General features: G+C 41.4%; 1 protein-coding gene across 1 annotated transcript; it reads right to left on the bottom strand.

The window, feature by feature from the left end:
* Positions 1 to 2,000: 2,000 nt before the first annotated feature.
* Positions 2,001 to 9,754, bottom strand: LOC308308599 (ADP-sugar pyrophosphatase-like). Its single transcript, XM_080754025.1, has 9 exons — positions 9,491 to 9,754; positions 6,754 to 6,829; positions 6,568 to 6,635; positions 6,246 to 6,298; positions 6,041 to 6,148; positions 5,036 to 5,131; positions 4,167 to 4,268; positions 3,624 to 3,677; positions 2,001 to 3,490 (listed from the first exon to the last, which is right to left on the bottom strand). The coding sequence occupies exons 2-9, from the start codon at positions 6,808 to 6,810 to the stop codon at positions 3,381 to 3,383; spliced, it is 648 nt and encodes a 215-aa protein (XP_080610151.1). The 5' UTR covers positions 6,811 to 6,829; positions 9,491 to 9,754; the 3' UTR covers positions 2,001 to 3,380.
* Between the last annotated feature and the right edge of the window lie 2,483 nt (positions 9,755 to 12,237).

Genomic DNA, 12,237 nt, shown 5'->3' on the forward strand with positions numbered 1-12,237 from the left:
CCGTATGTAAATGAAGGGGAGGAGCTTAGTCGAAATATGCAAATTGGGGGCGGGGCATGGTTTGGAAATGCGTTTGGGTGTGGTTCGCATACATTATGCTCGCATACATTATGCTAATGAGGGTGTTAAGGTAGGTTCCCCAGCGCGTAAAAAATGCAGACGACCGTATGTAAATGAAGGGGAGGAGCTTAGTCGACATATGCAAATTGGGGGCGGGGCATGGTTTGGAAATGCGTGTGGGCGTGGTTTGCATAGATTATGCTCGCATACATCATGCTAATGAGGGCGTTAAGGTGGGTTTCCCAGGGCTTAAAAAATACAGACGACCGTAGTGAGTAGTCATTCATTCATTCAATGAATGAATGAATAAATAAATAAAGTGCAAACGAACGAGCGAACGAACGAACGCACGTGCACGCACGCACACTTTATTATTTATTCATTCATTCACGCACGCACGCACGCACGCACGCACGCACGCACGCACGCACGCACCGCACGCACGCACACTTTATTTTTTAATTAATTCATGAATACAGCCTGCGATATGCGTGAAATCTTGCAAGCACATTCCCACTAGGTCAAGGAACAGATGCCTCCCTTCTCACATTGGCCTGTTATAGCGCCACCAGCGGGTCAACTTTTGCATAACACATTTTTGGAACAAAATGCCTCAAATCATGCATGCAGCTAATTTCAGTAACGTCAAAGAGAGCACTGCCTGCGATCTTGACATTTTGTACTTTTATAGACATTGTTTTCTGGCTTGAAGCGAGCCCACAATTGTTTCGAAGGAACAATATTTTCTAGTTCGTCATAATATCGATTATTCTCATTCAGGTATATGATCTTTAAATTTGACCAGTCAGATCAACAAATGGCATCTCTCCTTTAAGATTTCACACTGTATTCAAATGTTGTTCTCTGTTTGAGTGGTCTCCTGTAGTTGCCAGACCAAATGGTCCATTCAAGTATTTGAAGCATGGTTAGGTGCTAACACTAATTATAATAGTCTTTGTTAACCTAGAGACAGGCTGGAGACGAGCTCTGAGTTAGTCTAGTAGTCCTTGCTTGCCTGGTTACTTCTCAACTTAATAGGATCCAGGGTTTGTCTTATTTTAAACTGTAAGATGTACACACAATAGTTTTTAAAGGTTTAGACTTATATGTGTGAGACACATATACACTGTACACATTATTAAGTCAAGAATATTCATTTGCCATGTTTAGATTTGAAATACAACTTGGGTTTGGAACTAAGTCACAATAAAGGCCGGCCTCCTTTTCTCAGTAGAACTGGTTTGATCGGATTACCATTTGACTGAAGTCTGAACTGATTGTCATTGGAGCAGCTTTAGGGCCACCTCTTTTCTTTTGTTGACCTGTGTGTTCTGTTTTGTATATCACTGCTGTAAAATGGGAAATACTTCACTGCTTCTCATATTGGGCCAGAGGGCAGTCAGAATGCGGTGGGACCTTTCTCAATAAAGACAAACTTTTACTTTAAAAGCCTTTGTTCGAAAGACTTCTTAACTCTACTAAAACCTGCTGTTACTGCGGACCTCACCTCTCCAAATAAACCACATTCCCCCTGGCATCACAGGGATCTCTATAACAGGGCATCATTATTATTGATGACATCAGGGAACTCCATATATGGGCATAAAAGGGATTCTGTTAGTGTGACATCACAGTGAAGCCCAGAGTGTGATGTCAGAGCAGCAAACCCATAGACCGTAAAAATGTGTAGGCCTACACGTCAACACGTTCAGAAGGACGGACATGGACAAGCTGTGACATTTCTCATAGTAAACTGCGACCAAATCTAAATCTGCAAAACAACTAGGCTAGGTAGGTGATTGGTTGTAATGTCTTCTTCAGTGGAAGTTGTCCCAACAGGTTCCGATAGTTTAGTTCCCCTTGACAGATCAAAGCCTATAATGGTGTGTAAAGAAATGTTGAACATTGAATTGCAACTCTTCACTTCTTCAGATCTTGCCACTTTTAATATCAATTTACACTTTGTAAACTTATTAGAGCACTTCACATTTCTGAAGTTATTTGTGTTTAATTGTTCCTCACAAAAGATCATTACACAACACAAGATGGCACAACACCCATCTTCTTACTCTGCGTCTCAGAGGTGGGCTATGGATTGATAAGAAACCTGCATACCAATGACATCATCAATGGGGTTACATGAATAAACTAATACAGTTTGAAATCCTTGTTTGAAATGACCAAACCTGCCTACAGATGTCATCTTTGACAATGGTAGGCAGGTTTCTGAACTGACCACAGCCCTCCTCTGAGACACAGACAGAATACACAGAAATGGTGCGACTGCTATCTTATAACGAGCATTTAATAGTGAGGACCAATTATATGATAATAAGTTTGAAAATGGGTGAAGTGGTCCTTTAAGCATCAGTGGTGCCCCCCCAATTTTCTTTTATGCACAAGCAAGGAATTGGTACAGTTTGTCAGGTCAACATCAACTTTTTGTATTTTCTTTAATACAGTACCTCTGTGTTGAATTACAATGGAGTTAAGCAAATTCATGTTAGCATGGGTTAGGATTAGGAATGTTTTCACCATGATCACAAATACTATATAATATTTGTCATATTTCATATCATAGCTGACTGTAATGTAACAAAACCTGGCATTGACCATTACCACCTCAAAGGTGCAGAAAGGCATAAGGTGCACAATAGTGAGGTAATAACATTCTGTCAGCAGAGAAACTATTAATCATAAGTCCTTTGTTACAATTTCATGGTAAAACTAAATGTGGTATGATTCTCTGGAACATACTCAAATTCTCAAACTACACTGCAATGGTAAAATGCCACTGTTGGTCAATTTTATGTTATTTAACATAAACCAGGGGTCTTCAACGTTTACAGGCCAAGGACACCTTAACTGAGAGAGATGAAGCAGGGACCCCCTCTACATATTGTATAAATGCCTTATGCAGATATTCATCGACTTGTTTGACAGCACTGTCATCAGTCTATGTTGGATTTGTGTTAATGTTTTTTCAGACATTTAGCCACTTCAATTGTCGATACGTAGTAAACTTGACTTTTCACTCTGTACTTGGTCTGCTATTTTCTCTCTTTGCTGAAAATAGCCGATCTACAAGCTCTCAACGCCTCGTAGCGCGAGGCGCTTTTTTTTCTTCGCTTAAGTTCTCCTTAGAATAGGGAGGGTTCAGAGTTTTTAATTGAAAATAATTATCCTATCACACAAGGATTTGGCGGCCCCCTGTAGATAGATAGATACCTTTATTATCCCAAGGGGGAAATTAACTCTGAGGACCCCCTAGGGGTCCCGGACCCCCTGTTGAAGACCCCTGACATAAACTCTTTCTCTTCTCACTGTTTGAGGACTGGGACCTCATTGGGTTTGAAGAATGCCTGGACCATGCCCATGGCGAAGATGTAAACTTTAGAATCCACAATTAACTGGTCTTTCTTCATCAGCGCTACAGAGAAGAACATGCAAAAATAACATTGTTAGTAATAACCATAATCTGCATACAACACCACAATATTAAATATGAAGTTGTTACATCCTGTATAGATACATTAACAATACAATAACAATGAAATAATTACCATCTATCTTTTGTTGGAATTCAGCAAGCGGTAAAAGAATGACTTCAACAAATTCTAGTGGGAAAAAAGATTAAGGTCCATATGATAATATGTTACATGATTAAAAATATATTGTTTTATATATAAACAAATTCAATTTACCTCCATCACCTGGGGAGGAAATATAAGAGGAACATGATTAAAATCTGATGAATATAGTAGAGTATTTTATAATAAATCAGTGTGTGTGTGTGTGTGTGTGTGTGTGTGTGTGTGTGTGTGTGTGTGTGTGTGTGTGTGTGTGTGTATGTGTGTGCGTGTATGCTTTGGTAACAGCATGTTTACAATTACAGCTCCACTCCAAGGCACACAACATTAAGATTTCCATTTTGGTTATTTACTCAGACTAACATAAATGATAAATAAAATACTTCATTTAATTTAGAATTGTAAAATTTAAGATTTATATCTAATATTTGTTACAACATTTAACTTCTAACACTGGGTAAAGAAACTATGCTGGGAGATTTAGCAAGCCTTGACTTTCTCCTAAGCGCCTCTTACCAAGCTGCTGTGTGGGGTTCATGTTCTCCGGATCATCTCCGTTGATGTTAACACAGACAATCTGGGTGGTGCTGTTGGACATGCCAGGGTCCAAACAGGTCACTATTGGAGGAAAACAGATGGGAGGTGACTGAGTGACGTTTGGACGGGAAGGACATGAACTCCTGAACTGCATGCTTACAGAGAAGAGATAGCACATAGTGTGGGGCCCCAAGGCATGCTCTAATGATTTAGCTAGGGCGCCCGAGTTTGCGACCTTCGGGGTCGCAACAGCGGCCAAATCAAGTTGGGCTCCCATCGACTTTCTATACAGGAGGAAAATACCCAGAAAAACATTTTTTTTCTGGGTATTTAAGTAGGATGTGAGAGGTCTAACTACTAGGGGTGTGTCATGATGCTGAATCCATTGCAAGGTTTAGTGACGAAAAGTGATGACTCATCACTTTTCATTACTAATCACAGTTTTGTGGGCATTTTCTGTTAGTTAGACCTCTCACATCCTACTTACATAACAATACGATTCTGTTTTGCCAAATACATGTACATTGTATATTGACATACCTGCACCTTGACATGAACCCAGAGATTACACACATTTATCGATAGACCAGTGTAGCTTTATGGAAAGGAAAAGAAAATTAACCCCCTCCTTTTAAATTTTTCTTCTTAAAAATGCTAAATACAAAGCACAAGTAGGTAGTGCCGATACGATCGATTCTTTGCACTGCCGATTCGATACGATACAAAATAAAACTATACGATTCGATTTTAGCTGTTTTCATTTCGACGTACTCCATTTTTTTAAGTTAAAAACGATATTTCGATACAGTTACTATATCGTTACGCCCCTCGTAATAAGCCCTCCATACCTGGGGTGACTCCCACCACCTCTCCTTTGTAACCCGTTTCTTCCTTGAGTTCTCTCAGAGCAGCTACCTCTGCACTCTCCCCCTCATCAATCAGTCCTGGGCACAGCAAAATAAAAGTCTCAAGTCTCTGCATACCTAATTATACTGTATGATTGAAACAGCAGGAATAGAATTAAAGCCGAAAGTAAGAAAGACAACACAGTCCCATTGTGCTTGATGTTTGCTCAAGGCTGTATTAACATTTATCCACATAGTATTTCTCATTTTGTACGGTAAGAAATGCTAGGAGTGGATCATGTCATGTACATGTACATGTCATACACTAAGGAGTGTCATAAAGTAGGGAAGGGGATGACTCACAGGGCCCATGAGGACATGGGGCCCAGTCTACATTATTACTTACTTTCCTAAAAACACATTATCTAATGATACTATTACTCTGGATGGCACCAGTACCAAGTCCTCCAGCACCATGAGATCTTATTGCCTCTCGTCTCGACACTGGCTCCTTGTAAAGAACTGAATATATTTTAAAATCATCGTCCTCACCTACAAAGCCATTTTTTTCCTTGTCACTGTTGCAGAGCGCTTACTCATGGGGTGATTGTTAGGTCTCTGACAGAGTATGGTCTTGACATGTTCTATAAATAAGTGTCATGATGACTGACTCATGAGACATTTAACTGGTAGTGTATGTATGTATGAATGAATGGAACATTGTAAGCGCTTTGAGTTCGCAACTTGCTTCGAAAAGCGCTATAAAAATGCAATCCATTATTATTATTATTAGTGATTTGGCACTAAATACAATTTACTTGACCTGAGTATGAGGGGGGCTAGGATCATAGATATTTTAATAGGGCCCAGTATTTCTGCCAATGGCCCTGCATAAGAACATGACATGCTGCAATACAGAATTTAATTATAACCACCAAAACATGTCTAAACCCTGTTTCCCCATCTATGTATGGAGTACTGCCAAAGTGCCAATATAAGCCTTCTGACCTGCAGGGAACTCCAGAGTGCAACGTCCCATGGGAGGCCGGAACTGCTTTACCATGACAACACAATCTTTGTGGAGGGTCCTTTTCAGCAGGGCAATTATTCCCACACCTAGAGAGATGAGACGGAAAGTAACTGCTTAGTGTGTCCGAGTACATAAAATCATATTTCTATCATGCCTACAGCAAGAAAAAAAAAGACTCTTCACCATCAGCTTCCTGGTTGGTTTGTCTTGTTGTCCTTTTTGCAGTCTCCCAGGTTCTAGCAGAAGACAAGGATTGAAATAAGATCATCTATAAGCAGCACTGCCCTAAACATGTAGTGTTGTTGTTAGTAGGAATAAACACAGAAGCATCCGGAAGTGGACTAATAAAGGTGAGGAGCCAAACCAAGTTCCTGTTTCTAGACAAGAGCAGGTGGCGCGGTGCCCCAGAAGGACAAATAAAAACGTAATGGGTTCGCGGATTGGAAATAAGGTGACTGCGTACATAAAATCATTTGACACCTCAGTGTCCCCAGGTACAATATACCTTGTGTTTCCCGCAGGATCCACATATGTTGTCTTCTCAAGTTTGACCCATTTTCCTGTTGCAATTACCTAGATCAAGGACAAATGGGTAACAGACAGTAGAACAGAAACAGATTCAAACGTATCTGATATCACACATATATGCATACGTTGAAAAATAAAACAAGGGCCTAGGCTTTAGTAGTACCTCTTCTTTTATGACGTGAGGGACTGTGGTCGCCTTGGGATGCTGAATGCTACTCATCTTGTATTAATGAGTGCAACTGAAAAGGCAAAGGTCAGAAGTATTATGGCAGGTTTGATTATTTAACACGAGTTGATGTAACTCCCCACAACAAACGAGAAAACATCTATATCTAATATGTTCAACTGATAATGAACGCCCAACCTTTCAGTGGTGTAAAGTAACAAGTACATTTACTTGTGGTATTTGTGCGTTATTTGAGTATTTCCAATACTTTTACTTCTAATCTACTCCACTCTCCAGTCTCCACTACATCTCAGAGGCAAATACTGCACTTTTACTCCAATAGGTAACACTTATTTGAAAACTTTAGTTACTAGTTAGTTACTTTGTATACTGATTATTATTTCAAAGCATACATTAACCACTTCAACCCTATATACATTTTGGCCATTTTAAAATAACCGATCTACAAGCTCATGATGCATCGCGATGGGACGCATTGTGAGCTTGTAGATCTGCAATTTTTAGAAAAAGTCACAAAAAGAATTGCAAATCTTTGACATAATTATGTATTTTCAAAGCGAACGTTTGTAACTCAAATTTTGCTTCTGGGTGGTCCCTGGAACTAGATATTTTGAGATGCGGGTCCGTGGCCAAATAAATATCATTTTGGGGGTCCTTCACATGAAAAGGTTTGAGCGTAGACGTACAGATTGTGGCAAATTCTTTAGTTCCTTGACGATGCTGAGACGACACATGAGGCTTCATACATGTGTAAAACCCTTTAGTTGTTACCAGTGCAGTGAAGTCTTTGATGACAGGAGCCTCCTGAAAGAACACATGAGCTCTCATAGAGATGAAACATGCTATACGTGTGCTGAGTGTGGCAAAGGATTTCATTACATGAGTGAGCTGAAAAATCACTTGGTGATTTTGACACCACACCATGACACCACAGTGGCATGGTGGTCGTGTGTCTCTCGCAGTCTTAACACTGTTATCCACAGTGGCATGGTGGTCGTGTGTCTCTCACAGTCTTAACACTGTTATCCACAGTGGCATGGTGGTCGTGTGTCTCTCGCAGTCTTAACACTGTTATCCACAGTGGCATGGTGGTCGTGTGTCTCTCACAGTCTTAACACTGTTATCCACAGTGGCATGGTGGTCGTGTGTCTCTCGCAGTCTTAACACTGTTATCCACAGTGGCATGGTGGTCGTGTGTCTCTCACAGTCTTAACACTGTTATCCACAGTGGCATGGTGGTCGTGTGTCTCTCGCAGTCTTAACACTGTTATCCACAGTGGCATGGTGGTCGTGTGTCTCTCACAGTCTTAACACTGTTATCCACAGTGGCATGGTGGTCGTGTGTCTCTCGCAGTCTTAACACTGTTATCCACAGTGGCATGGTGGTCGTGTGTCTCTCGCAGTCTTAACACTGTTATCCACAGTGGCATGGTGGTCGTGTGTCTCTCACAGTCTTAACACTGTTATCCACAGTGGCATGGTGGTCGTGTGTCTCTCGCAGTCTTAACACTGTTATCCACAGTGGCATGGTGGTCGTGTGTCTCTCACAGTCTTAACACTGTTATCCACAGTGGCATGGTGGTCGTGTGTCTCTCGCAGTCTTAACACTGTTATCCACAGTGGCATGGTGGTCGTGTGTCTCTCGCAGTCTTAACACTGTTATCCACAGTGGCATGGTGGTCGTGTGTCTCTCGCAGTCTTAACACTGTTATCCACAGTGGCATGGTGGTCGTGTGTCTCTCACAGTCTTAACACTGTTATCCACAGTGGCATGGTGGTCGTGTGTCTCTCACAGTCTTAACACTGTTATCCACAGTGGCATGGTGGTCGTGTGTCTCTCACAGTCTTAACACTGTTATCCACCTACAAGACCTGTGGCATAGCGTCACAATCGTTTGAACCACTGTATCCGTTTGTATGTTGGCTATTCAAAAACAGCAGATCTACGAGGTCACCCAGAAAATGCACACACGCCAAGCGGAATTCAAACCCCCGCCTCCGAGTGCCGCGCTGCGAGTGAAGCAAATAATTGAGTTACAAATGTTGGCTTTTAAAATATATATTTTCTAAGACTTGCAAAAAACAAAAAAGACAAATTCTCCAAAACAGCAGATCTACAAGCTCACAGCGAGCTTGCAGATCTGCTATTTTTGAAAAAGTCGTGAGAATGTGTGCAAATCATTGAATATTATGTATTTTCAAAGCGAACGTTTGTAACTCAAATTTTGCTTCTGGGGGGGGGGGTCCCTGGAACTAAATATTTTGAGATGGGGGTCCGTGGCCGAATAAATATCATTTTGGGGGTCCTTCACATGAAAATGTTAGAGCACCACTGACATAGTAGTCTCTCAAGAACAGACTAACTGAGCACCAGTTGAAAGTGAAAAGGACCTTTTCTTTGACAATGGCTAGCCAGATTGCTGACATAGAAACAGGTTTTTTAAAAAATCTTAGAAGGATTCAAAAGACACTTATAGAATCGGGTCAAAATTCAAATTTTCACGTTTTTTTCCCCCCAAAATAGCAGATCTACAAGCTCGCAGCGCGGCACTCGGTGCCGCGCTGTGAGCTTGTATATCTGCTATTTTTTTCTTCTCTGAGGTGGTACTTGGTGTAAAAGGGTTGAGAACCACTGGCTTAGTTCATTTAGAATATTATAACTAAATACAATCTTTGTGACAAAGCATTACAGCATTATTTTCATTCCTCTCACCCTCAGTGCCGTCTGGTTCTGCCTGTTCCTCGCGCTGCTTCTGTTTGAAGTTCATGACACCATGGTGCATCCTCTCCTCTCCTCCTCTCCTCACGAGGCACGTTGACCCACGTCTTGTGTCCAAATGTACACAGCGTCGTCTCATGTTGTCCCAAGTTGTTTAAAGAGCAATTGAACAGAGCAATGTGACATCTATATACATCCCTTGACATAGTTTGAAGCAACACTCAACTCATGCGTCTGCTCCCTATGGTCTGCTCCTAGGTAAACAGAGAAGGAGAGAGAACACTTCCTTGTCAGGTGATTGGGGAGAGCCAACCGGCTGCCAGGAGAATGTATCCCATGGGCTGGGGGGCCATGGCTGGCTTGATTGGTTACGTGGTTTGGGTTTTCTAGCGTAGCTGCCATGGCAGCTAGTGTCAATAGCGGGAGATAGGTTTTATTTCACCAGACTCTACCTGGCTCCAGGGGGTTGAGGGGGGCCGCGGCCGCTTCGCGGCCGCAGCCAGAGCACGCAGTCCGGCTTGGGTGCCCTCCGAGACCTCGGTGTCTGAGTCTGGAGCTCTGAGAGAAAAAAAAAAAAAAAAAAAAAGCCAGCTGCTAAGCTGAGCTGACCTGTGCGTGCGTGCATTCAGTGCAATGTGAATGCATGTGACTAATTGATAGGAAGATAGAGAGATAGATAGATACGTAATAAACATGATTTGGTACAAGCCCAACTAAAAGGAGATCCCAGTAATGTTGTTGGCTTATTTCCACAGGGAAGTCATTCATGAATGAACTAATTATTGATATAGGACTGTCATAGGTATACAGTGTCATTGACAGTACAGTTCACTGGTACAAGGTCAACTAAAAGGAGATCCTAGAAAAGACTAAGCTTATTTCCACAGGAAACCATTGAAGTATCTCATATAACATTGAATGACGGATAGAACAAAGCACTATGCAGGGGAAACAATTTAAAAAATAAAACAATAAAAACAGCCGATCTACAAGGCTGCATATGTGAGCTTGTGGATCAGCTGTTTTGGGCGCCGCCACTGTCGAGGCTGACAAATGAATGATTGCGACCGTCAGGTCGCAGTTACTATCGAAACCTCGACCAGCTGTCTGTATGTCCGTCACACTTTTGCACTGCTCATATCTCTGCAACCTATCTCTGCAACCGCTGGCCGATCCGTGCCAAATTTTGCACAGACAGTCCTTGCCCTCCACCCATCGATTCTCTCCTCCTCTTCTAGCGCCACCATGAGGCGAAACCCATTCTGGACACTACTCCTACAGATTTTGCCCTAAAATCACGCAAATCGCCACGCAGTATATATTAGGGAGTCTTACTGGTTTAATTATTTATTTATCCATGCCAAACGTTGCACACACACACACACACACACACACACACACACACACACACACACACACACACACACACACACACACACACACTCCTTGGCTGTATTTATTTAATTAATGAATGAATGAATTAATTATTTCCCTGTCTGCACCAGGCCGAAAGGACACATTGGCCCCGGCAACTAACTTTCCCCCGACTGCGTAGGCTACTGATTCTTTAAATAATTAATTAATTAATTATGGCCCCGCCCCCTGCACTGGCTGGGCTCACTGGTACAAGGTCAACTAAAAGGAGCTTTATTTATTTCATTAATTATTATTATTATTATATGAGGCCCCTGTCGAGACTGACTATTTATTTATTTATTTATTTATTTATTTATTTATTTATTTATTTATTTATTTATTTATTTATTTATTCATTCATTCATTCATTCATTCATTCATTCATTCATTCATTTATTTATTTATTTATTTCCCTCCCGACTATGTTTCCTTCCATCCATCCATCCATCCATCCATCCATCCATCCATCCATCCATCATCCATCCATCCATCCATCCATCTTCAACCGCTTATCCGGAATCGGGTCTCCGCCCCCCCCCCCCCCCCCAGGCGTCTGCCTATCGGCTAAATAAATAAATAAATATATATAAACAAATAGCGTACATCTTTCTTCCTTCCTTCCTTCCTTCCTTCCTTCCTTCCTTCCTTCAATAAATAAATAAATAAATAAATAATTAAATAGCGTGCAACCTTTCTTTCCTTCCTTCCTTCCTTCCTTCCTTCAATAAATAAATAAATAATTAAATAGCGTGCAACCTTTCTTTCTTTCTTTCTTTCTTTCTTTCTTTCTTTCTTTCTTTCTTTCTTTCTTTCTTTCTTTCTTTCTTTCTTTCTTTCTTTCTTTCTTTCTTCTTCCTTCCTTCCTTCCTAAATAAATAAATAAATAAATAAATAAATAAATAGCGGTCCCCGAGGGTGTCATCGCGTGCGGGGCAGCGAGCCTGATTATCATGTATATGAGGCTGCATTAATTATGCTAATGAGGTTGGGGGCGTGGTTTGCATTAATTATGTTAATGAGGGGCGTGGTCTGCATCAATTATGTAAATGAGACTGCACAACATGCATTTGACGCGCGCTTCTTGTTGCTAATTACACGCGAATGCAGGGGGGCGGGGCTAATTAGCCTAATTATTCAAATTGGGGGCGTGGTCTGCATCAATTATGTAAATGAGGTTGGGGCGTGGTCTGCATTAATTATGTAAATGAGGCCGCATGACAAGCGTTCTCGTCACCGCGCTGACGTGTAATTACACGCAAATACAAGGGGTGGAGTCAAACTTAATGAGTGGGAGGAGTCTAACGTAATGAGTGGGCGTGGTTTCA

This window comes from Nannobrachium achirus, assembly GCF_963921795.1.
Source record: "Nannobrachium achirus genome assembly, chromosome: 23".
NCBI classification, from domain to species: domain Eukaryota; kingdom Metazoa; phylum Chordata; class Actinopteri; order Myctophiformes; family Myctophidae; genus Nannobrachium; species Nannobrachium achirus.